This window comes from Bos indicus x Bos taurus, chromosome 3, assembly GCF_003369695.1.
Source record: "Bos indicus x Bos taurus breed Angus x Brahman F1 hybrid chromosome 3, Bos_hybrid_MaternalHap_v2.0, whole genome shotgun sequence".
In the NCBI taxonomy this organism is placed as follows: domain Eukaryota; kingdom Metazoa; phylum Chordata; class Mammalia; order Artiodactyla; family Bovidae; genus Bos; species Bos indicus x Bos taurus.
In genome coordinates, this window is record NC_040078.1 from 92,278,347 (window position 1) to 92,304,404 (window position 26,058).

Here is a 26,058-nt window from a genome sequence, read left to right on the forward strand (position 1 = left end):
GCCAACTGCACAGTTCAACACTCGCTGGATTTATTTACTTCCCACACGTCGACTGAAGGCCTACTCTTCGTATGAGGAACTACACTAGTCGTGTGGGGCTGAATGAGAAACCGTCCCTGCTTTAAAGGTTCTGTGAGTAGCATCCTGGAGGTGAGAACAAAATGTAACTTTTAAGGGAAGACAAGAGTCTTTAACTTGTGTCTACCCAATTATCTGTCAAGAATTTTTACCAAGTCTTTCTACTGCCCAGGGAAAGAAGTATATCAACACTCAGTACACAGAGGAAGGGGAAGGGGAGGAATGCGGAGCCCCTGTTAGAAATGGCTCAAGGTGCTTCCTAGCTGGCGATGCTTAGTGAAGTGCTTCTGAAACACATGGCATTTAAAAGTTGAAGTCAGTACTCAACACTTTTCTTTTCTGGGCAGAGTTCTCCATATCCTTGAGATTATTCATTCGGAAAACAATTTTTTTGTGCTGTTGGTCACTGTTGTGGATGCCAAAAATACCAAGATAAATGAGACACTGCAGGACCTCAAAGACCTAAATTCAGAGCATTTTATAATTTTATTTATTTTTGGCTGTGCTGGGTCTTCGTTGCTGTGTGGGCTTTTCTCTGGTTGCGGCAAGCAGGGGCTACTCTCTAGCTGTGGTGCACAGACTTCAGTAATTGCAGGAAGTGGGCTCAGTAGTTGCGGCTCCCAGGCTCTAGAGCACAGCTTCAATAGTTGTGGCGCATGGGCTCAGTTGTTCCACATTATGTGGAATCTTCCCAAATCGGGGACTGAACAGGGGGAATGATCCTGCATTGGCAGGCAGATTCTTTATTACTGAGCTTTCAGGGAAGCCCCAGGGCATTTTAATACTTATATTGAGCACCCACTAACTGCCTGGTGCTGTAGATACACATGAGTGAGACACAAACTCTGGAATTTAACCTACACACAGCCCTGCCAATGTGTGCAAATTAGATTCATGTATAAACATATTCATTACAGTACTGTGTACAGCAGCAACAAGCTAAAAACAACCTACAAGCTCACCATTAAGGGTCCAATTTGTTAAATGAAAGGAGTACATCAAGGCTATATATTGTCAGCCTGCTTATTTAACTTACATGCAGAGTTATATCATGAGAAATTCCAGGCTGCATAAAGCACAAGGTGGAATCAAGATTGCCAGGAGAAATATCAATAACCTCAGATATGCATACGGCACTATCCTTATGTCAGAAAGTGAACAGCCTCTTGATGAAGGTGAAAGAGAAGAGTTAAAAAGCTGGCTTAAAACTCAACATTCAAAAAAACTAAGATCATGGCATCCAGTCCCATCACTTCATGGCAAATAGATGGGGAAACAATGGAAACAGTGAGACTTGATTTTCTTGGGTTCCAAAATCACTGTAGATGGTAACTGCAGCCATGAAATTAAAAGACCCTTGATGCTTGGAGGAAAAGCTATGGCAAACCTTGACAGCATATTAAAAAGCAGAGACATTACTTTGCCAACAAAGGACTGCATAGTCAAAGCTATGGTTTTTCCAGTAGTCATGTATGGATGTGAGAGTTAGACCATAAAGAAGGCTAAGTGCTGAAGAATTGATGCTTTTGAACTGTTGTGTTGGAGAAGACTTTTGAGTCTCTCGGACTGCAAAGAGATCACATCAGTCAATCCTAAAGGAAATCAATCCTGAATATTCTTTGGAAGGACTGATGCTGATGCTCCAATACTTTGGCCACCTGATGGGAAGAGCTGACTTAGTAAAAAAGACCCTGATGCTGGGAAAGACTGAAGGCAGGAGGAGAAGGGGACGACAGAGAACAAGATGGTTAGATGGCATCATCGACTCAATGGACATGCATTTGAGCAAGCTCCAGGAGATGGTGATGGACAGGGAGGCCTGGTGTGCTGCAGTCCATGGGGTCACCAAGAGTCAGACATGACTGAGCGATTGAACAATGAATACTTTGCAGCCACTAAAGACTGCAATCGCTCTATATGTAGTAACGTGGAAAGATGATTACTTTATTCAGGTTCTCAGAAGAGCCTGCATAGTATAAGTCAATATTTATTTTTAAAATTACATTTGTATACACACACACACATACACATATAAATACATATATTTGCTCACATGCAGAGAAAGAGTCTAAAAAATTCTGTAAAGAAATTATTTACGAGGGTCTCTTCTAAGTAGTGGGACTGTGTGTATCTATGCAGTTCAACTCAAAATCTCATGGGTTGGCTCAACCTGTAAGGAATCCTAAAAAAGCTGGTAAATGGTATACTGTAGGTGCATTTGAGTGTCTTTGGAATAGAGATCTTTCCCTTCATGTGTTCCCCACCTTATCCTTTTCTCTTCCCAAGAAAGGCACTGTTGATCCAGCTTTCTCCTTGAGAAATGAAGATGCAGAAGTCCCTCAAAAAGAGAGTGCTTCTACTTGTCCACTGGACCTTTTTATCGTGATGTTACTTTATCACTCTGTGGCATCTGGCACTGCTGCCTTCTTCCTTCTGAAATATTCTCTTCCACCGCTTTTTGAGGTACCACCTGTTAATGGTTCTCCTCTTCCTTCTCCATCTCTTCTGCTGGTTATGTGCCTTGCCAAACCTTTAATTACCAGTGCAGCCTAGCTGGGGCATTGTCCTTGGCCTCTTCTCTTCTTTCTTCAACTGTTTTTCCTGAGTAATCTTACCCGCTTCTGGGGCCCAACTACCATCTGCAAGCAGATGACTTCCAAAGGCTCTCACTGAGCTCAAGACCCATGTATCCAGCCCCTGCTGGACAGCTCTACTTGCTTATTTTGCAAGCCACCTCTAGCTCAGCATTTCTAAAATGGAAAGTGGAACTCATCACTTCCCCCTCAGTCCCTCCTCCTGTATTTCATGGCAGTGCTACTCACTCATCGTTTTTATCTCCTTAACATTTCTTCTAACTTTTCCTTTTTCTCACTTCCCGCTTTAGTCTCACTGCTGCCCTGATTCAGGTCCTCATCACGTCTTCACCGGTCTACTGCAATGACTTACTAACCAATCTTTGTCCCCAGACTGGCTTTCTCCGATTCATCCTCCATATTAAAGTTAATTAACCTTTTAAAAACACAATTTGATCACATCATTCCCTTACTGGAAGCCCTTCAGTGGCTTTCTCCTCTGTCTTCAAATTAATTTCTCAGTATAGATTCAAGCCCTCAATGCCCTGGAACCTCTTTGGCCATATCTCTTACCATGTCTCTCTCTTTCTTCAGTCTCAACCTTCCTACATCTTGCCCCCCAGGGACAAAGTTCTAGTCATAGAGAACAGTTTGCATGCCCTTGTTTGGGGTCAGGCTGTCTGGCCTTCTTAAATTTCTGTACCTTAGCTCACAGTTTCCTCTGCCTAGAAAGGTTAAATGCTCATTTTTTCCTCTAAGCTTGATGTAAACATCTTGGGGGCAGAACTCCACACCTTACTCCTTACTCCAAGATACATTCCCAGCTCCCAGCACAGTGCCTACCACAAATCATTCAAGAAATGTTTGCTGAACTGAATCAGTTATATTAAAAAAAAAAAAAAAGTTTACATTTGGCTTTCAAATTGGCTTTGTAGTAACATCTGAATATGGATACAGCTGATTGGGAAAATCACACAATTGCAAACAAAATAATGGAACTATACTCTAAAGTACTGAATGAAAAGGTTCTAATTCTTACCCACTGCTAAGAATGCTTCTTGTTTACTACTCCAAATTTTATAGGAATTATCTCATTTTTTAATAACTAAAAAATGAATTAAATACTATTGTTATATCTCTTTTTACAAGTGAGAAACTGAAGCTCAGCAAAGCAATCTGCCCTGGCCTCACAGCTAGTAAGCGTGGAAGCCAGAATCTGAGCACAGCTGCCTGACCCTAGAGTCTGCACACTTAACCCAACACCCTGTCCTCCTCAGTCATTAGGGACTGGCATATAGGGAGTGTTCAATAAAGCTCTGTTGAGATAATGTTGTTCACCTTCTTGATATTCCCAAATCAGAAGAGCACAGGTCCTGAGAGGTGGCCAGATGGCAGAAAACGTGGGCTCTCAGGCCAGGACAAGTGATCACTGCTCCTGGCCCGCAGGGGGCAGTATACTCCACAGTGTCCCCCACTGCAGCCCCACCCAGCCTGGTCAGAAGGCTCTCCCAACACCAGGCAAACACTCCAAGCAGGGCAGGTCTAAGGAGAATGGGGGGTGCAAGATTTGCCAGTAACAGGGTGACAAAGGGAGGAGTGTCAGCAGGGAAGGCATTCAGTCTGGGGCAGGAAGAGAAGAGAGGAGGCCTAAGGAACCGCCTTCTATAAAACACAAGGCACAGTGAAACTTTAGATCAGAAAATGAATTTCGCGATAAGAATAATGACAGTTAGCCACTGCACTGAACACTCTACACTTAAGTCAATGAACTCTCAGAACAACCCTATGAGGTAGGTGCTATGATACCCTGTTTGACAGGTAAAGAACCTGAGGAACTAAGAGTTTAAGGAACTTGCACAGGACACAGCAAATAAGCAGCAAGGCCAAGTTTCAAATGTAGGCAGTCTGGCTCCAGGGCGCAAGTATTAAACCTATACTGTTGCCTCCAGTGATCATATAGTCCTACCTCCTCCTGATTCAGATGAAAAAATGAGGCTCCATGACCTTTCCCCAAGGTCACAAGTTGGTCAGTAGCTACATCAAGGAAGTTAATGATCTGCAAAAAGTCATTATTTGCTCCATGAAGTTTATGTTTTAAAGCAAGCAGTGCCACTGGCTGGTCTTATGATCTAGGTCAAGTCCCCTGGGTTGGAGAGTATGGGGTTTCTGCATCCCAGCACATTGTTAAGAAAAACTCCCTGCAGGAAGTGGTCTTTTGCTCATTTAACAAACATTATCAAATACTTAGTTAAGTACCAGACCCTGTGCTAGAACTTGGGATAGAATGTTGAACAAGACATAGCCCTTTATTCAAGGAGCTCCACAGAGGTCTAAGCACAGGAGAAGACATCTAAACAAAAACAAATGCAGCCAAGTGTCACAGGTTCTCAGACAGTGTTGAAACGGGAACCCAAAGGAGAGTCAAAAGGACAGAGAAGTCAATCTGGCTGGCAAATGGGCCAGGGAATACCATGCAAGAGGCAATTCTTGTCCTAAGTCTTGACAAGCAGTGGAGTGAACAAGAGCAGAGAAGCTGAAAGAGCAGTGTAATTGGAGCGCTGTGATAGGCAAAATGATGTTCCCAAAGATATCCATGCCCTAAACCTCAGAACCTATGAATATGTTGCCTTACAAGGAAAAAGGCGTGATTAAAGTCAAGGACCCCAAAATGAAGAGATGAGTCTGGATTACCTAGGTGGGGCCAATCTAATCACATAAGTTCTTAGAGGCAGAAGAGTGGGTCAGAGACATGAGGTGTGAGAAAAATCCAACCCACCATTACCAGCTTTGGAGATGGAGGAAGGGAATCACAAGCCACAGAAAGCAGGTGGCTTCTAGAAACTGGAAAAGGCAATGAAACCGATTGTCCCCTAGAGTCTCCAGGAGGATTGCAGCCCTACTGACACCGTGATTTTAGCTGAGACCTGTACTAAAGGTCTAACATACAGAAATGTAAGATAATAAATCTAATGTTTAAACCATTAATTTTCTGGCTTTTGAATAGTGGTGCTGGGAAAGACTCTTTAGAGTCCCTTGGACAGCAAGGAGATCAAACTAGTCAATCCTAAAGGAAATCAACCCTGAATATTCATTGGAAGGACTGATACTGAAGCTGAAGCTCTGATACTTTGGCCACCTGATGCTAACAGCTGACTCACTGGGAAAGACCCTGATGCTGAGAAAGATTGAGGGCAGGAGGAGAAAGGGGGTGAAAGAGGATGCGATGGTTGGATGGCATCATCGACACAATGGACTTGAATTTGAGCAGACTCTGGGAGATAGTGAAGGACAGGGAAGCCTGGAGTGCTACAGTTCATGGTTCACAGAGTTGGACACGACTTGGCAACTGAACAACAATAGCAACAACAATTTTGCGGCAGTTTGTATGGCACTATTCCTAGACAATGAATACAGGAGCGTCTCAGTAGTTCAGGATTGCTAAAACAGTGTGAATCTATAGAACAACCTGAGAAAGGAAGGCCGCTGGAAAGTACCTTGCCACTAAGTTACCCTGTGAACCTGGGCAAGTCAAATCACATACCCAGTCATTCATTCACTCACTAACTCATTCACTCACTCAACAAACACTTTTGCTTCACAAAGAAGATTATGTTTCCTCTGGGCCTTAAAGGTCCAAGGTACCCAGCTCAAGCACCTTGAGCCTGCCAAGGTGCATCTTTGGGTTTCAGGAGGTGGCAAGACATGGCCTAAGTCCCTCTTAGCTTTGTAGTTTATTTTGTTTCCTGAACTGGGGCAAGTTACATTAAACTCTCTAAGCCTCAGTGTTCTCATTTGTAAAATGAGAAAATAATAATATTTACTTTATAGAATTGTTATATAGATCAAATGACGTCATAGTGTCTTAGTCACTCAGTCGTGTCCAACTCTTTTCGACCCCATGGACTGTAGCCTGCCAGGCTCCTCTGTCCATGGGATTCTCCAGGCAAGAATACTGGAGTGGGTTGCCATTTCCTCCTCCAGGGAAGTCATAGTGGGGAAAGCATTTTGTAAGTATAGGGTTTTGTGTTGTTAATCAATTATAAATGAAAATCAGATCAATATGATTGACTTAAAACCTTTCCCAGATTATTTATATCTGCAGTATTGCAGAAGTAGAGCATGCTCTCCTTGTAGGCTGGGTGCAAGGCCTAACTACACTGCCTTACCAGCCATTTACTGACACCCCCTGCCCACTGGTTTCCTTTATAATAAAGGTATTCAAGCCACGGAGGCCCGATTAAGAGGCAGATCCAAAGGCTTTTGCCCAGCTAGCCCTCAACTTCCCAGACCACTTGAGAACCGTGAGGCCACTCACTTTCCCTGTCTCTTAAAACACTCTCCTCCTTAGTCCACAGGTCACTGCATGGCCCTAGTTCTCTTCCTCTAATTACACTCCATCCACTTCTTCAGCAGCTCCACTTCCTCTTCCCACTTTCCTTCCACGGATATTCTCCTCATTTCAATCCTTCAGCCCTTTAATCTTTTCTTTTACTCAAATAATTCATCCACTTAAATGATTTTAAGCAAACGCCTCCAGGCAAATGTGTTCCAAATACAGATTTTTAGTCTAAATATCTCTCATCTGAGTTTCAGTTCTCCATCTCTAACTGCCTATTGGACATTTGGTCCTAGAGAGTTTATGTCAGAGCAAACACTGACTAAAATGAAAATACTAGGAGAAAACTCCCATATGACGTACACAAGAAAAGGCACTAAATTCTGATTTAAAAGAGGTGAGCTTGAGCAGATGGCAGAACCCATAGAGATAGTCCAATAAAATAAAGGCACATATGGCTGGGATTCAGGGCACAATGGCAGTCTGCTAACCAAGAAAGAACACTGCCCCAAGAGACCTGGGTTCTCATTACATCTCCGGTGCTAACCCACTATGTGGCCCTGGATAAGTCACTTCATCTGTCTGAGTCTGAATTTCCTTGTTTATAAATTGAGGTAGCTAAATGGATTTATAAGTTTATGACATTGACATTTATAAAGTTCAAATACAGATAACAAAAATTATAAGATCTCAATAGACAACACAAAAATTCACACAAAGAGGGCAGAGTGCCAATAAGCCAATAGAAAACAATCCATTCTATACAGCAAATGAAAACAAGATGTTATTGGAAATGGTACTAATGTAAATTAGAACAGTAATTCTAAAAATCTAAGATTCAGAAATGGATCAGGACAGGAGACGCATATCCAGGAGTTGTCTGAATTAAGGCCTCAGTTAAGTGAAGAAGTGAACAGCCTCTCTGGCTAAGTGCTCTAAAGCAGAGCCAAAGACTGAGGTCTCCGAGCTTTATGGAACAGTCCCCTCTGAGAGGACAGGGAACAAAGATGGAAGAAACAGAGAGAGGCAAGAAACAGGAATACAGAAAGCTAGAAATACCATGGAGAAAACCTTGTTTGATTTTGTCATTTTCATTCATTTGATGAATATATCCTGAGCATAGGCCACATTAATGCTTAAAACACACTGGTGAATAAAATACACAGCATGGTCCTGCTGGCATAGAGTCACTGTAAATAAAAACAACAAAGTAAATAACCAAATAAGTAATTACAAACTCAGACAAGGACTTGAAGGAAATAAACATTGATAAAATAGACAAAGAATTACCAACAAGTTCAGTGTCATTTATGTTAACAGAAAAGAGAGTAATCAATGGTCTCAAATTCATGGTTCTGGGAAGATGAGAACTGAGACAAGACTATTGGATTTGGATAGGATGAAATCACTTGTGTCCCGAGAGAGAAGAACAGTGGTTGTGGGTGAAGCCAGCATGGAACGAGAGAGTGGAAGAGCCAGAAATGGGAGTTGCGATTATTAATCATATTGAAAGGAATCTGACTATATAAAGAAGAAGAGAAACAAGGTATCCGGAAAAGATGACAGACAATTAAAGGAGAAGATTTAAGTGTATGTGAAGGCAGAAAGCAAGCACATGAGGCTATGAGAGGCATCCTGGCATTCTCATTTCCACAGCCAATTCCTGCAAAGTCCAGTCCATTCTCCCTGATTAAGGCCTCCCTACGAACCTGTTGCTCAACAGGTTGTCTTCTCTATTTTTAAAATTAGAACATTTTTCAATCCCACATTCCTTTCTGATATTGCCACCTCTCTCTTTCAATACCAAACTTCTTGAAAGAGTTGTCTATTTTCACAGTTCATTTCCTTACCTCCTCTTCACTCAAGCTTCTGCCCTTAACCATGCCTTTGAAACTGTCCTTAGCAAAATCATGAATGACCTTACTTTGCAAAATCCAACATGCACTTTAAAATTCGTTTCTTTGGCCTTTGACAACGATGGACAGTGCTGACGAATCCCCTCTCAGAACCACTCTTTCTCTTTCCACAGCAACATTCTCTCCTGTTTCCCCAGTCACACCTTTCCCGTCTCCCACAAGCCTCTTGCCTGTTGGTGTGCTTCAGGATGTGGGATTTGGCTCTTTGCTTTTCCTACATACTCTTCCCGGGCAATTGCCTTGCTTTCTCACTACATGCTGATGGTGACTCTCAAGTATATATTTATAGTCCCTCCTTAGCTCTAGCCTTATATATCCAACATTCTGTTGGATATTTCCTCTTGGATGTCCCACAATATGTCAAACACAGTGAGTCCAAAACTGAACTTACCATTCCCCCCACCTCCAAACATGCTGTTTCCTATCCTAATGAGTAGTGCTGCCACACACCTATTTGTCCGTATCAGAAATCTGGGCCTCAGCCTTCACTCTTTTCATTCCCCAACATCCAATCAACTTCTAGGTTCACTGGATTTTAATGCATTTATGTCTCTTGATTCCAACCACATTTCTCCATCCTCATGATTACAACTCCTTCCGGGCCACCCTAATTTCTCATCTAGATGTTTTAGTAGCTTCCTAACTGGGCTTTCTGCCTCCAGGTTTGCTTTCCTCAAACACTCTTCCCCTATGGCAGAGACAGGTATTTCTAAACTGCAAATAAGAATTCAAAAATCCTTTGATAACAACCACTTATGATCTTTAGGATCTGAGGTTTTATAGTGGACTAAAGCTACACTTTCACTGCAATACAATTTGATTCTGGATAAAAGTCATCTCAAAAAAAATAAGCGGAGGCTAAAGGCATAGGGTTATCCTAAGGGCCGACTAATAGCAGCACTACTGAAATACTCTGCTTTGGGTCAGTGGTGAAATGAGAGAGCTAATGCGGGGACTCTGATTCTGAGCTAGGATCCTTGAGTGGGGCAGTAAAGCATTTCAGGTCAGAAGTGGTTCTTGACTACTGGCACAAACAAAAAAAGAAGCTAACCCCCTCTACAAAGAAATGTTTCCAGTTTAGCCTCACAGAATTCCACATATTGAAAGAAAATAATGAGCTCACAATTAAAAATCAACAAACAAGGAATTCTCTGGCAGTTCAATGGTTAGGCCTCTGTGCTTCTGTTGCTGAGGGCCTATGCTCAATCCCTGGCTTGGGGAACTAATAAGATCCTACAAGCCTCATAGCACAGCCCAAAAAAAAAAAAAAAAGAAAAATCAACAAGCACAGGGAAAGGCAAACACCAGGAGAGTCAACAGAAACAATAAACACTAGAGTTAAACCCTAAGGACAACAAATATTAGAATAGTCAGATGACTACAGAAGAACTATACACTATATGTTTGCAGACATAAAAAGGCACAATCACAAGTGTGTACAAATAACATTTAAAAGAGACAGATTTTGGGAAGAAAGAAAGCTTGCAAAAATTAAAAAAAATGGTTTCAGGAAGAAAGAACTCAATGAATGGGTGAGATAGCAAATTAGAGTCAACTGAAAAGAGAATTGGTGACTTGGAAGATATATCTCTGAAGAAATTGCCCACAATTTTATGAGAGACAAGGAGACACATGAGCTAAAGAAAATGGAAAATTAAAGCTCTAACCTATTTCTAATTGTAGAATCCCAAGACAATGAAAAGGAGGTGCTTTGAAGAGATAACCACTGTAAAACTTCTACAAATGAACATAAATCCGCAGGTCCAGGAAGAAGAATATATCTAGGTTAAATTTAAAGAAACACATGCTGTGATAGCCAGTCTACAAGACAGCCCCAGTGATCCTCACCTCTTGGTGTTCATAACCCACGTGTAGTTGTCTCCCAAGCTGTACCCAGGTTGGTCTGTGTGATCAACAGAATATAATGGAAGCAATGGTATGTCACTTCCAAGATAAGATGATAAAAGATACTGTGGTTTCCATCTTGGTTATTCTCTCTTGGATCACTTACTCTGGAGAAAGTCAACCATGATGCCATGAGCAGCCCTATAAAGATATAAGCCCAGGCATAGGGCTGATAAGAAACTGAGGCCTTCTATAAGCAATCCTGTAAGTGACCCATTAGGAGCAGATCTTCAAGCCCTGCTCAAGCTTTCAGATGATTACAGCCCCAGTCAACAGCTTGATTGTAACCTCTTAACAGACCATGAGTCAGAAGTACTCAGATAAACAGCTCCCAGATTCTTGACCCTCAGAAAACCTGTGTGAGACGACAAATACTTTAGCTGCTAAACATGGGGGTAATTTTTACACAGAGACAGGTAACTAATACACATGCTAAGACAACATTTTCGGGTTTTTTTCCCACTGTGCAACCCACTTCAGTGCCTGCAGCCTACAGACAGAGGCCAGGCAATGGTTTGGGGCCAGTTTGCTCTGTCATGGGATGCTATGAGAGGCCTGGGGGACAGCCTGCCATAAACCCAAACTCATGCCTAAGACCAAACAGTTTCAAATGACTTACAAAGAGTCTTTTCCATCTGATCCAGACTCTCTAACTGATTACATTTCAAATATACCAGACTGCTTTTAGTCTCTGCAATGCACCATGCTCTCTCTGTACAGCTCACATGACATAGTCCTGCATGACACATTCTTTAACATCTTCTCTACTCTCAACACACGTACTCCTTGATCTAACTTCTCCTCATCATCAGAGCACTCACAGAAATCTCATGGGACAGGGACAGGAAGGACTCTAAAGGTGGGAGAATGTAAACATTCTCAGGCAATGATACAAATGAATCTTCAGGCTAGCACCTAACATAACTACAAAGGAACCGAGGAACCCTTATATTCCACACAACCTTAGGCAAGGCCCGGGATAAGGTCAAGACTCAAATGTTGGATGGTTTCCAGGTCCTCCTAAGTCATACCCCCTTGCTGTGGTTTCATTATGATCCTTGAATTGAAATTCCTGAACATCAGACACGCCCATTCTTGAAAGCATACTCGTAATTGTACTTAGCATACTTGCAACTGTACTCAAAGGACAAACAGAAATGATTTTTAAAACTGTCATCTGTTCTGTAGTGTAGGATAATTCCAGTCTATTATGTCGATATTTAAGATCTGATTGTAAGTGTATTTGCGGTGTGCCTAAATATGAACATATATATATACATATGTACATGTACACATCATAAAATATTAACCACTAGTACCCTCTACTGGTGGAAATACCTTATCTGCTCATATGAATGGTCTTATTGCCCTCTAGTGACCACAACCTATAAAGAGAAAATCCAGCAGCAGATGGGAGAATCTCCTTGGCTATAATGATAGGGTTTTATGTTCTTTAAGCATCTAATTTTCTCAGATTCTGGTTTATATTACAGGGGTGCAACTCTCAAGACTCTTGGGGGAACCTCTGGGGGATTTCACACAGCTCTTGCCAGCTGTTAGCGCCAGTCTGAAGCTACTCTCTCTCCTGCTTCTCATGAACAAGAGGTCAAGGGGAGGCAGAGAAGGCAATGGCTGCACGGGTGAGGGCAAGCACAGCAGCTGTGAATGACTACCCTGGACTCCCTGGGGACTTGGGAGCAGCTTGAGGAACACATGTTGGCCCTCCCTCGCATATTATTCACAGTTGTGTACTGTACTAGAACGGTAATTCGATGTAGTTCCTGACTTACCTCTTAAGATAACTCCAATGCTGTAATAAGTGATGTAAGATGCTATCATTTTGCTTTTACAAACCATGCTTTGGAAGTTACTTCTACTTAAGACAGAAAAGCCAAGATTTAAGTGACCTGTTGCCTCTTCTACGGAGTTTTTTCTGAATTCCCCAGATGTAAGACTACTCTGTTCTCTGTGCCAGCATACACCTTGCACAGATCAGAATGGTACCACAGACATTATTCATATATTTTAATTTTTAATCTAAACTATTTTACTACTTACACTTGTCTACTTGCTGGTTTCTCCACCAAACCCTAAATTCCTTGACGTCACAATCATGTCTTCTTCATTTTTGCACACCCAGCATCAAGCACACTCAAAACATTACCCACAGATCATGCAATAAGTACAGAAACTGAAGTAAGCATTTAGAAACTTTTATAGTAGTCTGACAAAGTACTTCCACATCTGTTGAATCTAATTTTTTTAGAAATAGGGCTTGCACTCTGCATATTTTAATTTCATTTAATTGTTAATTTTATTATACTATAAAAGTATTAGTCTACAATCAATGGAGAATTTTTTAAACAATGGTCTCTCACCACAGATAGTTTGAGAAGTACTGATATGATAGATAACTATGTTTGTGAGAGAGAGGAAGGAGGAAGGAGATAAAACAGAAGTACTTCTCATAAAATTCAGAAGGAACATACCTATCTTTGTTGACTTTAACACTTCTCTGGAAGGTATTTTCTTCTTTAATTCTCGTAAGGCTTCGACTAGATTCTCTTTGCTTTGATCAGGAAGCTCCAACATAGTTTTCCATCTTTTTATGTCTTCTATAACCACAACTCTCTGGGAAAAAGAAAAGTCATTTGGAAAATGGAACATTTTCATTAGAAAGACATCTGCCTTCACCTGAGCTAATGGGGCTCCTACTGACATATGAATTATTGATTATGACCTGAACCAAAGCACAGTATATTGATGGCCCCAAATGATGGGTAATTGCTTAAAAGCAGCCCCTGCTTACTGCAAATCAGGAAGAGAGTTACATCTATTAGGAAAAGTGCAAGTTTTAATCTTACCATGTCGGACACCACGGGGCACTTAGCACTGAGAGGCAAAAAGGAAGAGAAGAAAAGAAAAACGATGCTGAGGTGAACCAACCCTATAGCTCACTTAAGTGTCTCAATCCATAGGGGAGGACAGAGAGCAGAGAATTCATAAAGACATAGTTATTTCAACAATAAAAAGCACACTTCAACAGCTTCCTACTTCCCAGATGGTAAAACTCAAACCTTCTCTTGTATGAAGAATTTTAAAAACTTCAAACACAAAAAGTTAGAGTAACTCGACCACTTATAATGAAAGAGTTACATTTTGCCATTTCACATAAAACAATAAAACACTGTATAGTTCAAGTCTCCTTACACCCTTTACCCTTTAATCCCTTCCTTCCATATCTAGAAAAAACTACCATCTTAAAGTTGACATGAATCTTTCCATTAACTGTAAAATATTAACAAGCAATCCAGGTGAAAGGGATGAGGAATGTCTTTGTACTATGTTGCACTTAAAATTATTTTCACTAATAATTTTTTAAAATAAACTGGGAGACAAAAAATAAAGTTGCTTTTATAATAACAAAAAAGTTTTGTTTCTTGTTTTGTATCATTATACCTTGGGGTGGTGGGCCGGTTAGGGTCTGGGAAGGGGCACAGGGGCTTCTGGTTCATGTCCTGTTTCTTGATCTGGATACTGGTGACACAAATGTGTTGTGAAAATCTTTAAGATGTACACTCATGATTTGTCTACTTTGCTACATGCCTGTGATAGTTTAATAAAAAGAAACCCCAAAAAGTCTTCATTTACCGCCCTGGGCAGGGTCTAGCCTAGCTGCCTGTGCTGGGAGAAGGGGTTGTCTGGAGACTTCTCTATTTCCCCATCTTTGCTTCTCCTCCTTCCCCAGCTGCTTGTTTGCTTTAGTCTCTGATCCTTCCAGGTTTGAAACTGGGAAAAGGAGGTACAGTAACAGACAGGAAAAGCCTTACTTTTGGTTGCGATGCTGTGCTCACCAGGTTTCAGTACTCTCTAGACTTGGCAGATAGTCAAAAGCTGACTCTCTCTCGTGAGCTGTTTCTGTGGTCCCATGGCAGCTCCCAGGGTTGAGCTCTCACCTGTGGTATTCCCACAGCACTGGCAAGGTCTCTTCCAGCCAGCCACATACAGGTCTACCCTAAGTCTCCAGCTTCTGGCAACCAGCTTCATACATTCTCTGAAGGGGTCCCATTACCCTTCCAAGGATCCTTGTGAACCAAGCCCCTTTAATTCAACTCCAGGTTAACCAGTATTATCTCTGCTATGCCCGCATCTTTGCCCTGAAAAACTCTGAGCATAACAGCCTTCCAAATGCAACCACTTCCCTTTCAGTGGCATCAGTAAAAACCTTCTGGTTTTAGACTTTCCCAGGCACAGGTCTGGTCTCTGTCTACCAACGCCAGGAACTGAGGTCAAGTTCTCCAAAAGAAAATACCACAGCCATCCCATTTTATCCAAAGGAATTTTCATTCCTTTCTTTACCTTCAACTTTCCTTATTACCTAAGATAGGTGATAGGTTCAGGATTCCAAAACCGGTCTTCACATCCTGCCTTCACAAGTTCTGCACAGATGGTTTAGAATAACTTTTGGGAACACCACTTTATACCTAATGCTTTGTTCTCAAGGCTTCCCAGGTGACGCTAGTAGTAAAGAACCCATCTGCTAGTGCAGGAGACCTAAGAGACATGGGTTCAATCCCTGGGTGGGGAAGATCCCCTGGAGGAGGGTATGGCAATCCACTCCAGTATTCTTGCCTGGAGAATCCCGTGGACATAGGAGCTCGGCAGACTACATTCCATGGGGTCGCAGAGTCAGACACGACTGAAGCGACTTGGCATGCACACACACACACTTTGTTTTCAGTCCTTAGGAACCCTAACCAAAATTGAGACACAGGACTTTTCTATGGCCTGTTACAATATAAAATAACATTGGTGTTAAATGGCATGAAAGACAAATGAATGAAGCTAGGTAAGGGATATTTTCGGAGAAGGCAAAATACTGAAGACCCACTCCAGTACTCTTGCCTGGAGAATGCCATGGACAGAGGAGCCTGGTAGGAGTCCATGGGGTCGCTAAAGAGTCAGACATGACTGAGCGACTTCACTTTCATTTTTCACTTTCATTCATTGCAGAAAGAAATGGCAACCCACTCCAGTGTTCTTGCCTGAAGAATCCCATGGATGGTGGAGCCTGGTGGGCTGCTGTCTATGGGGTCGCACAGAGTTGGACACAACTGAAGCGACTTAGCAGCAGCAAGGGATATTTTCAGTAGGAAGTAGATATAAATATATTATGCAACTTGCACTTCTCACTCAATATAGTTTGACTCACCCATACTGATGTGTATAAACCCAGTTGATCCATTTTGATAGTATTGAATATTATTCCATTATTTTTATATACAATGTCTCAGCGTATTAAAATCTATTCCCCTAATGCATATTTAGCATTTTCTCCCCCTCATATTTTTCCTATTATAAACACTGCTTTAGTGAACTCCTGCCTATTATATATTCGTATGTCTTCTATCCTTCACTTTCAACTTTTCTGGGTCATGCTTTAGTAACTTATGGCTGCTTTATTTTGCTCCTCCTTCCCCATCCAATCTGAAAATTTCTATTTTTTAATAGGCATGGTTAATCCATTTGCATTTATCATCATTCCTGATATACTGGACATACTTTCTCTTTGCCTTTTTTCTTCCTTTCTTATATTTTATTTAACAGCCCGAGTTTTCCTTAATCTTGTTTTTCCTCTCATGTCTTGGAAGTTATACATTCTATTTCTATCATTTTAGTGTTTGTCCCTACAATTTTTAAGATACTCAATGAAATCTATACCAAGTCTCTACATTATAGAAAACTCCTGTTAGAAATATATGTGGTCTCTTTGCCTGTCCTTCAAGTCTCTTAACTTTTCTGCCATATTTCTATTTCTGTGGGATGCATTCTAGTGATTTCCTCAGGTCTAGCTTTCAATTTGGGCTTCCTTGGTAGCTTAGATGGTAAAGAATCTACCTGCAATGCAGGAGACCCAGGTTCAATCCCTGGGTTGAGAAGATCCCCTGGAAAAGAGAATGGCTACTCCAGTATTCTTGCCTGGAGAATTTCATGGACAGGGGAGTTTGGCGGGCTACAGTCCATGGGGTCGCAGAGCCAGACATGACTGAGTGATTAATACTTTTTTTTTCAGCTTTCAATTCAGTATTTCTCTCCATAGCTATGACTTTACTTTTAACCTGTCCAATGTATTTGTCAACAAATATGCTTTTTCATTGGACAAATTCTGTTTTTTTGCTCTCTAAATCTGCCCATTTTTTTCATACTATCCTATCCTTACCATTTCTATTCCTTTCTTTATCTCTGTGAATATTTTTAACACATTTAAGATCTCTTTTAGACTGCTACCTATGTTTCCTGGAGTAGAAATTCTATTACTTAAATCTACCTGCTCATTCTCCCTCCTGGTGATTTATTTTACTGTAAGTTTTGTAAGTTTTGACCATGAGTACACTTTTAATGTTTTCCATGGGAATCCTATGTACTCTAGGCTTAGAAGTATCTTAACATGGAAATCTCACCTTTGCCTTTGTCAAGGCCCTTGGATTTCCCTGGTTCTGGACCAGTTTTTATGTTAATTTTTCAGCTTTGTTGACAGTATGAAGTTAAATACACACACACACAGTAATAATCGTGAGGTTCTAGTTTATTATGGGGTCAACTTTTTTTGAACCCAAACCCTGACACAATACAATCTTCATGCTGATTCCTTAGACTGGTGGATGGAATTTTTCTAGTTCATTTTTCAAAAATATGGTAGCCCTATGTTGACTTCCAGGTCCTTATCTGCTATCCTCATACTGGCCCTAAAATCCCAGCCCCCAAACTCTGTACCTGGTTTCCATAAAACTATATAGAAGCGTACCTTGTATTACTGCACTTCACTTTACTGCACTTTGCAGATATTGCTTTTTTTTTTTTTTTAACAAATTGAAGGTTTGTGGCAACCCTGCATTGAGCAAGCCTACAGATGCTATTTTTTCCAACATATGCTCACTTTGTGTCTGTCATATTTTGATAATTCCTGCAATGTTTCAAACTTTCTCCATTATTATTATATTTATTATGACCTGTGATCAATGATCTTTGATGTTACTATTTTAATTGTTTTGGGGGGTGCCATAAACCATGCCCATGTAAGACAGCAAACTTAGCTGATAAATATTTTGAGTGCTCCACCAACGAGTCATTTCCCCATTTCTGTCTGCTCCTTGGGCTTCCTGATTCCCTGAGACCCAGCAATACTGAAATTAGATTAATTAACAGCACTAAAATGGCCTCTAAGTGTTAAAGTGAAAGGAAGAGTAGCTTGACTCTCACTTAAAGTCAAAAGCTAGAAATGACTAAGCTTAGTGAGGAAAATATGTTGAAAACCAAGACAGGCCAAAAGCTAGGTGTTCTGCATCAAATAGTTAACCAAGTCATAAATGCAAAGGAAAAGTTCCTGATGGAAATTAAAAGTGCTACTCCAGTGAACACACAAATGATAAGAAAGCAGAACAGGCTCAATGCTGATATGATAACATTTTAGTGGTCTGCATAGATCAAACTAACTACAACATTCCTATAAGCCAAAGCCTAATCTGGAGCAAGGCCCTAATGCTCTTCGAGTCTATGAAGGTGAGGCAACTGCAGAAGAAAAGTTTGAAGCTAGCAGAGGTTGGTTGATGAGGTTTAGGGGAAGAAGTTGTTTCCATAACATACAAGTGCAAAGTAAAGCAGCAAGTGCTAAGGCAGAAACTGTAGCAAGCTATCCAGAGGATCTAAGACAATTAATGAACACTACACAACAGATTTTCAATGTAGATAGAACAGTCTCATACTGGAAGAAGATGACATCTGGAACTTGCATAGCTAGAGAGGAGAAGTCAATGCCTAACTTCAAAGATTCAAAGGACTGGCTGACTCTCTTGTTAGGACTAATGTAGCTGGCGACTTAAAGTAGAAGCCAATGCTCGCTTGTCATTTTGAAAATCCTTGGGCCCTTAATTATGCAAATTACTCTTCCTGGGCTCTATAAATGTAACAAAGCCTAGATGACAGCACACTTGTTTACAACATGATTTACTGAATAGTTTAGGCCCATTGTCAAGACCTATTACTCAGAAAAAAAGATTCCTTTCAAAATATCACTACTCATTGACTAATGAACCTGTTCACTCAAGAGCTCTGACAGAGATGTACAATGAAACTAATGTTGTTTTCATGCCTACGAACACAACATCCATTCTGCTGCAAGGAGTAATTTTGACTTTCAAGTCCTAGAAATATATTTCTAGGATACACACATGGAGAAATACATTAGAGATACATTTCATAAGGCTATAGCTACCATACATAGTGATCTTTCTGGTGCAAAGTAAATTGAAAATCTTCTGGAAAGAGTTCACCATTCCAGATGCAGTTAAGAATATTCATGACTCATGAGATTAAGTCAAAATATCAACATTAACTGGAGTTTGGAAAAAGTTGATTCCAAACTTCATGAATGACTTTGAGGAGTTCTAAACTTCAGTGAAAGAAGTAACTGCCGATGTGGTGGAAAGTGCAAGAGAACTAGAATTATGAGTGGAGTTGAGGATATGACTGAATTGCTGCAATCCCATGATTAAACTTCAATAGATAAGGAGTTACTTCTTATGGATAAGCAAAGGCTTCTTGAGATGGAATCTGCTCCTGGTGAAGATGCTGTGAAGTCTGTTGAAATGACAAGGAAGGATGTAGAATATCACATAAACTTAGCTGATAAAGCAGCAGCAGAGTCTGGTAGGATTGACTTCAATTCTGAAAGTTCTACTGTGAGTAAAATGCTATCAAACAGCATTGCACACTATAGAGAATCATTCATGAAAGGAAGGGTCAATTGATATGGCAAACTTCAGTGTTTTAAGAAACTGCCGCAGCCGCCCTAACCTTTAGCAACCACCACCCTCATCAGTTAGCAGCCATCAATATCTAGGCAAGACCCTCCAAAAGGCAAGACCCAGCAAAAAGATTCCAACTCACTGAAGGCTCAGATGATGGTTAGCATTTTTTAGCAATAAAATATTTTTAAATTAAGGTATGTACATGTTTTTAAACGTAACGCCATTGTACACTTAACAGATTATACAGTATAGTTCAAACATAACTTTTATATTAACTGGGAAACCAAAAAAATCCGCTTTGTTGCAGTGGTCTGGAACCAAACCTGAAATATCTCTAAGGTTTGCCTTCAGCTCCCACTTATAGCTCTGCATTTGGATTTCCTCTCTCTTCCTGGCACCTGAGGGTTTCTCTTTTTTCTTTTCAATCTCAGGTCCGTTCTGGAGACTTTTTGCTGGTGTTTTTTTTTTTTTTTTTTGGTCGCACAATGTGGCATGCGTGATCTTAGTTCCTAACCAGGGATCAAACCCGGGCCCCTGCAATAGAGTCTTAATTGCTGTACGGCATGCCAGGGTAATTCCTGTATTGGATATTTTTTATTGAGCATTTCTACATGGCTGGAATGAGGTTGGGGGTTCCACATCAGATTATTTCAACATATGGAACTAGAGACGTTTAAGCTCTTTAGCATGGCATAAAAGGCCTTACATGACCTGGCTCTTGACACCCTTTTCAGCCTCACCATTGGCTCAACATACATCAAACAATTTGAAACTGCCTAAACAAATCACAGTATTTGACATCTTCTGCCTGGGATGCTCTTTCTTTGCCTGAATCACATGATAAACATCTGTTTATTCTTAAAGACATTAAAGAATCAACTACTATACAAAGACTTTCTTGCCTCTCTCCAACCACATTTAACCAAACTCCCATGGAATCTGCAAAGACATCAATTACTGCATACGTGCTTTCTGCAAATAGTTATCTACAAGGCTGTCTTCTCCACTAGACTATGAACAAGTTGAGGGCCAGAACAATTTCTTATTTCTCTATCCCCAATGCACAGTAGATATAAGAAGAAGAAGTGAAATTGCCTAGTCGTGTCCAACTCTTTGTGACCCCATGGACTGTAGCCCACCAGGCTCCTCCATCCGTGGAATTTTCTAGGCAAGAGTACTGGAGTGGGTTGCCATTTCCTTTTCCAGGGGATCAGCAGATGTAACTGAACAGTTATTTCTACCCTCAAGGACTAAGTATAGTGGTCCTCAGATCTGAAATATTAGACCAAAAATAGAGAAATATAGCAATTAGTTTCAGAGAAGAATTCCACATACTTACAAAGAATGTTTCTCTATTTCTGTCCAAATATGAGCCCCAAAATAGATACTGCAAGTTCTTATCTGAAATATTTAGAGGAAAAAAAGGGAAGTGGACATGAAATATCAATGGGAAAGCTACTCTGAGTAGTGGAATGGTTACTGCCAGAAAGAAAAGGTGCTTCCAAAATCCCATTTGGTCCTACATTTGGTCCTATAGTTGTGGATGGCTGAAATACAAGGTTTGATAAAACCAATGAGGGAAAATGCTTCGCTCATGAGCAATAACATGGGCATCATTCCACTGGTGGGGGCAGGGACAATATTGGCTAGTCAATCCTATAAGGGGAGTGAAGGCTTACAGAGCATTCTTAAGTGCAGAACCTAAAATAACAGGCATATTTCAGACTCTTTCAATTTAAAAAATCTCCTATTGCAACCAACAGAAGAAATCACTTTCCCTTAGGGAGTAAGAAGAGATTAACCAAATTAACCTTTACTATTCAAATGTACACCACATGAGCTCTATTGAGTAGCACTTTCATTGACTGTGATAAGGCTATGGCAAAATTACTTCTAATATGCTGATAACAGAAGTACAATGGTCCTAATATCCCAAGATTTTTATACCTCCTTTGCTGGCATTCAGAAACCTCCAATTTTTTTTAGTTCTCCCTATAGGAGGCAGACTGTGGAACCAGATTGTCTAGTTCAAATCCCAGCTCTACCACTGAGAGCTTCATGACTTTGGACAAGCTACTTAATCTCTCTGTGCCTTAGATTTTTTTCATCTGTAAAATATAAATGATAAAAGCATCCATTTCACAGTGCTATTATTAGAATTTAGAGTTATTATGTGTAAAGCACTTAGCACAATGCCTGGCCCATAGGAATAGGCTCAATAAATGTAAGCCGTAATCATTACTATTATCATCACCATCACCACCATCATTCTCAGCTCTAGGCTTACTACACAAGCCTCTTTTTTTTCCATATAAGAAAAGAGAGAACTACTTATTAGTTTTTATTTTGTGCCAGGCACAATGCTTAGCCCTTTCAACATGCATTTATTTATTTAGCCCTCATAACAACCCTGAAGGTGAGATACTATTTCTGATGTTACTGATAAGGAAATTGAGGCTTGAACATTCAGCAAATTCTTAGCATTAAAACATAATGGTGGTGTGTGGGAAGTCACTTGGAAAAACGTGGATCTAGCTAACTCTCTAGAATTCAAATTTAACTTGTTTTTAATTTGTACTGTGCACACAGGAAAGTAACCATGCGCGCATGCCTAAAGGAAAGGGAATAGGAGGTACAACTTATTGAATGGCTAGATGTCACTAACTTCCCTCTACCTAGCCAAATCTTTCCATCTATTTAAGGCACTCTAACCCCTAAAACAGACACTGAGCTCTCTCCTCTCTTAACTCTTGATCCTTATTGTCTAAACAACAATTTTTTAATGGATCATATATGATTTTGTATCATTACTTATTAATGCTGTCCTAAGAAGAAGTCCCATCAAGGCTTATACTTTTATCTTAAATTTTTCTTATGTTCTTTAGAGTACCTAGCATAGAACTGAGTATAAAGCTGTTTCACAATAGCATTTGTGGAGCAGCCTACTGTCTAGACCCAGCAAGAACATCCCCAAATAATAATGATTATTGTTTACTCAATAAATCTTTACATACAATGTGGCCGACCCTGTGTTAGGCCTTAGAGCAGAATCAGAACACAGTATGATACTGCAGTCCCAGTCCTAATAGTTCATGATAGACTGGGGAAACTACAGGTAATCAGGCAATTGCAATACAGTAAGGTAAGTGCTAAAACAGATATTTGAACCAAGTGCTAAGAGAACATCAAAGAGGGAAAGATTAACTCCCCAGAAAGCATTTCAGCATTCACTTTTTTAACAAGTATTTACTAACCACTTAATATGTGCCGAACACTGTCTTAGGTCCAAGGGTAGAGAGGTAAATAAAACGTCCAAGGTCCCTGTATTTATGAAGTTTATAATCTAAGATTCACTTGAGTGGGTTGACAAATGAGTAGCAATTCACTCTGCAAAAGATGCAAGAAAGGGGATCAGCATCAAGTCAAAGCCCTGGAGACATGAAAGAGAGGAACTTAGAAAAAGAAGAGCAAGAAGTGAGGCGTGGCTGGAATGCATTCCTGTTAAAGGGGAGCTATAAGAGATAAGGTGAGATGGCACCTCAGACAGAACAGAAGAGAAAGGGTTTCATATGCCAAGTCCAGGCGTTTCAAGTTTTAGCTCTTTTGGTCATTCAGAAAAATGCACCATGGCCTTCTATATGCCAAGTCCCATGACAGCTTCTGGGGCCACAAAAACATTAAGACAGTCTTTCCAGATGCAGACAGTATACCAGGACACACGCATGGAAAGGAACACGTTTCCATCACAATACTGTAAAGTAATTATCCTCCAATTAAAAAAGAAAAACACCTTTTACATAGCACAAGTACAACAAGTGCACTAATGGGGCATGTTAAGAAACGGGATAGCTTAGAGAAGGGAGTTGTTATATTGGCTCTGTATTTGAGGGACAGAGGGTTGGGGGACAGAGGGTGGTGAGGAAAGACCTTATAACAGAGGAGACTCTTTACTAGGTCACGGGGACAAAAGATTTCATAAAGTAGCTGATAACAACAAACCCTTACATAGTACTTAGTACTAACCAGGTACTGCTCCAAGCACTTTACATACATTGACTCATTCAAACTTTGCAATGAGCTTATTAAGTAGATGAGGCTTCCCTGATAGCTCAGTTGGTAAAGAATCCACCTGCAATGCAGGAGACCCAGGTTGATTCCTGGGTCAGGAAACTCCACTGGAAATGGGATAGGCTACCCACTCCAATATCCTTGGGCTTCTCTTGTGGTTCAGCTGGTAAAGAATCTGTCTGCAACGCGGGAGACCTGGGTTTGATTCCTGGGTTGGAAAGATTCCTTGGAGAAGGGAAAGGCTATGGACTCTGGTATTCTGACCTGGAGAATTCCAAGGACTGGATATTCCAAGGACTGCCATGAGGTCGCAAAGAGTCGGACACAACTGAGCAACTTTCACTTCAGTTCAGTCGCATCGACTCTGTGAGCCCATGGACTGCAGCACGCCAGGCTTCCCTGTCCACCACCAACTGCCGGAGCTTACTCAAACTCATGTCCATCGAGCCAGTGATGCCATCCAGCCATCTCATCTTCTCTCATCCCCTTCTCCTCCTGCCTTCAATCTTTCCCAGCATCAGGGTCTTTTCAGATGAGTCAGCTCTTCGCATCAGGTGGCCAAAGTATTGGAGTTTCAGCTTCAGCATCAGTCCTTCCAATGAATATTCAGGACTGATTTCCTCTAGGATGGACTGGTTGGATCTCTTTGCAGTCCAAGGGACTCTCAAGAGTCTTCTCCAACACCACAGTTCAAAAGCATCAATTCTTCTGCACTCAACTTTCACAGTCCAACTCTCACATCCATACATGACCACTGGAAAAACCATAGCCTTGACTAGACGGACCTTTGTGGACAAAGTAATGTCTCTGCTTTTGAATATGCTATATTTTGAATGTGAATTCCTCAGACAACCATTTTGCCTTTTTGCATTTCTTTTTCTTAGGGATGGTCTCTATCCCTGCCTCTTGTACAATGTCACGAACCTCCGTCCATAGTTCTTCAGGCAATCTATCAGAATCAAATCCCTTGAATCTATTTGTCACCTCCACTGTATAATCCTAAGGGATTTGATTTAGGTCATACCTGAATGATCTAGTGGTTTTCTCTACTTTCTTTGTAATAACTTTCGTTCCAAGGAGTAAGCATCTTTTAATTTCATGGCTGCAATCACCATCTGCAGTGATTTTGAAGCCCCCCAAAATAAAGTCTGACACTGTTTCCACTGTTTACCGATCTATTTCCCATGAAGTGATGGGACCGGATGCCATGATCTTCATTTTCTGAATGTTGAGCTTGAAGCCAACTTTTTCACTCTCCTCTTTCACCTTCATCAAGAGGCTTTTAGTTCCTCTTCACTTTCTGCCATAAAGGTGGTGTCATCTGCAAATCTGAGGTTATTGATATTTCTCCCAGCAATCGTGATTCCAGCTTGTGCTTCTTCCAGCCCAGCGTTTCTCATGATGTACTCTGCATATAAGTTAAATAAGCAGGGTGACAATATACAGCCTTGACGTACTCCTTTTCCTATTTGGAACCAGTCTGTTGTTCCATGTCCAGTTCTAACTGTTGCTTCCTGACCTGCATATAGGTTTCTCAAGAGCCAGGTCAGGTGGTCTGGTATTCCCATCTCTTTCAGAATTTTCCAGTTTATTGTGATCCACACAAAGGCTTTGGCATAGTCAATAAAGCAGAAACAGATGTTTTTCTGGAATTCTCTTGCTTTTTCCATGATCCAGCAGATGTTGGCAATTTGATCTGTGGTTCCTCTGCCTTTTCTAAAACCAACTTGAACATCTGGGAGTTCACAGTTCACGTATTGCTGAAGATCTCTAGTCTTTCCCATTCTATTGTTTTCCTCTATTTCTTTGCACTGATCACTGAGGAAGGCTTTTTGTCTCTCCTTGCTATTCTTTGGGACTCTGCATTCAAATGGGTATATCTTTCCTTTTCTCCTTTGCCTTTCGCTTCTCTTCTTTTCTCAGCTATTTGTAAGGCTTCCTCAGACAACCATTTTGCCTTTTTGCACTTCTTTTTCTTGGGAATGGTCTTGATCCCTGCCTCCTGTACAATGTCACAAACCTCCGTCCATAGTTCTTCAGGCACTCTATCAAAATCTAATCCCTTGAATCTACTTGTCACTTCCACTGTATAATCCTAAGGGATTTGATTTAGGTCATATCCGAATTATCTAGTGGTTTTCCCTATTTTCTTCAATTTAAGTCTGAATTTGGCAATAAGGAGTTCATGATCTGAGCCACAGTCAGCTCCAGGTCTTGTTTTTGCTGACTGTATAGAGCTTCTCCATCTTTGGCTGCAAAGAATATAATCAGTCTGATTTTGGTATTGACCAGCTGGTGATGTCCATGTGTAGAGTCCTCTCTTGTGTTGTTGGAAGAGGGTGTTTGCTATGACCAGTGCATTCTCTTGGCAAAAC

The 26,058-nt window shown here is 40.8% G+C and overlaps 1 protein-coding gene, 1 long non-coding RNA gene and 1 other non-coding gene across 6 annotated transcripts in view; all 3 read right to left on the minus strand.

Annotated features, from left to right (window-relative positions):
• TCEANC2 (transcription elongation factor A N-terminal and central domain containing 2) overlaps nucleotides 1-26,058 on the minus strand; it is a 44,149-nt gene that overhangs the window by 12,871 nt on the left and 5,220 nt on the right. For all 4 annotated transcript variants that reach the window (XM_027537174.1, XM_027537175.1, XM_027537173.1 and 1 more), the window contains exon 3: nucleotides 13,298-13,439. In XM_027537174.1, coding sequence (XP_027392975.1) covers nucleotides 13,298-13,439 — 142 coding nt within the window. The remainder of the gene's footprint in view (nucleotides 1-13,297; nucleotides 13,440-26,058) is intronic.
• LOC113890609 lies at nucleotides 11,269-11,398 on the minus strand. The gene has a single exon (XR_003510567.1). It is a non-coding gene; the product is annotated as a small nucleolar RNA SNORA42/SNORA80 family (small nucleolar RNA).
• On the minus strand, nucleotides 17,377-23,763 carry LOC113889850. Its single transcript, XR_003510363.1, has 2 exons — nucleotides 22,870-23,763; nucleotides 17,377-20,887 (listed from the first exon to the last, which is right to left on the minus strand). It is a non-coding gene; the product is annotated as an uncharacterized LOC113889850 (long non-coding RNA).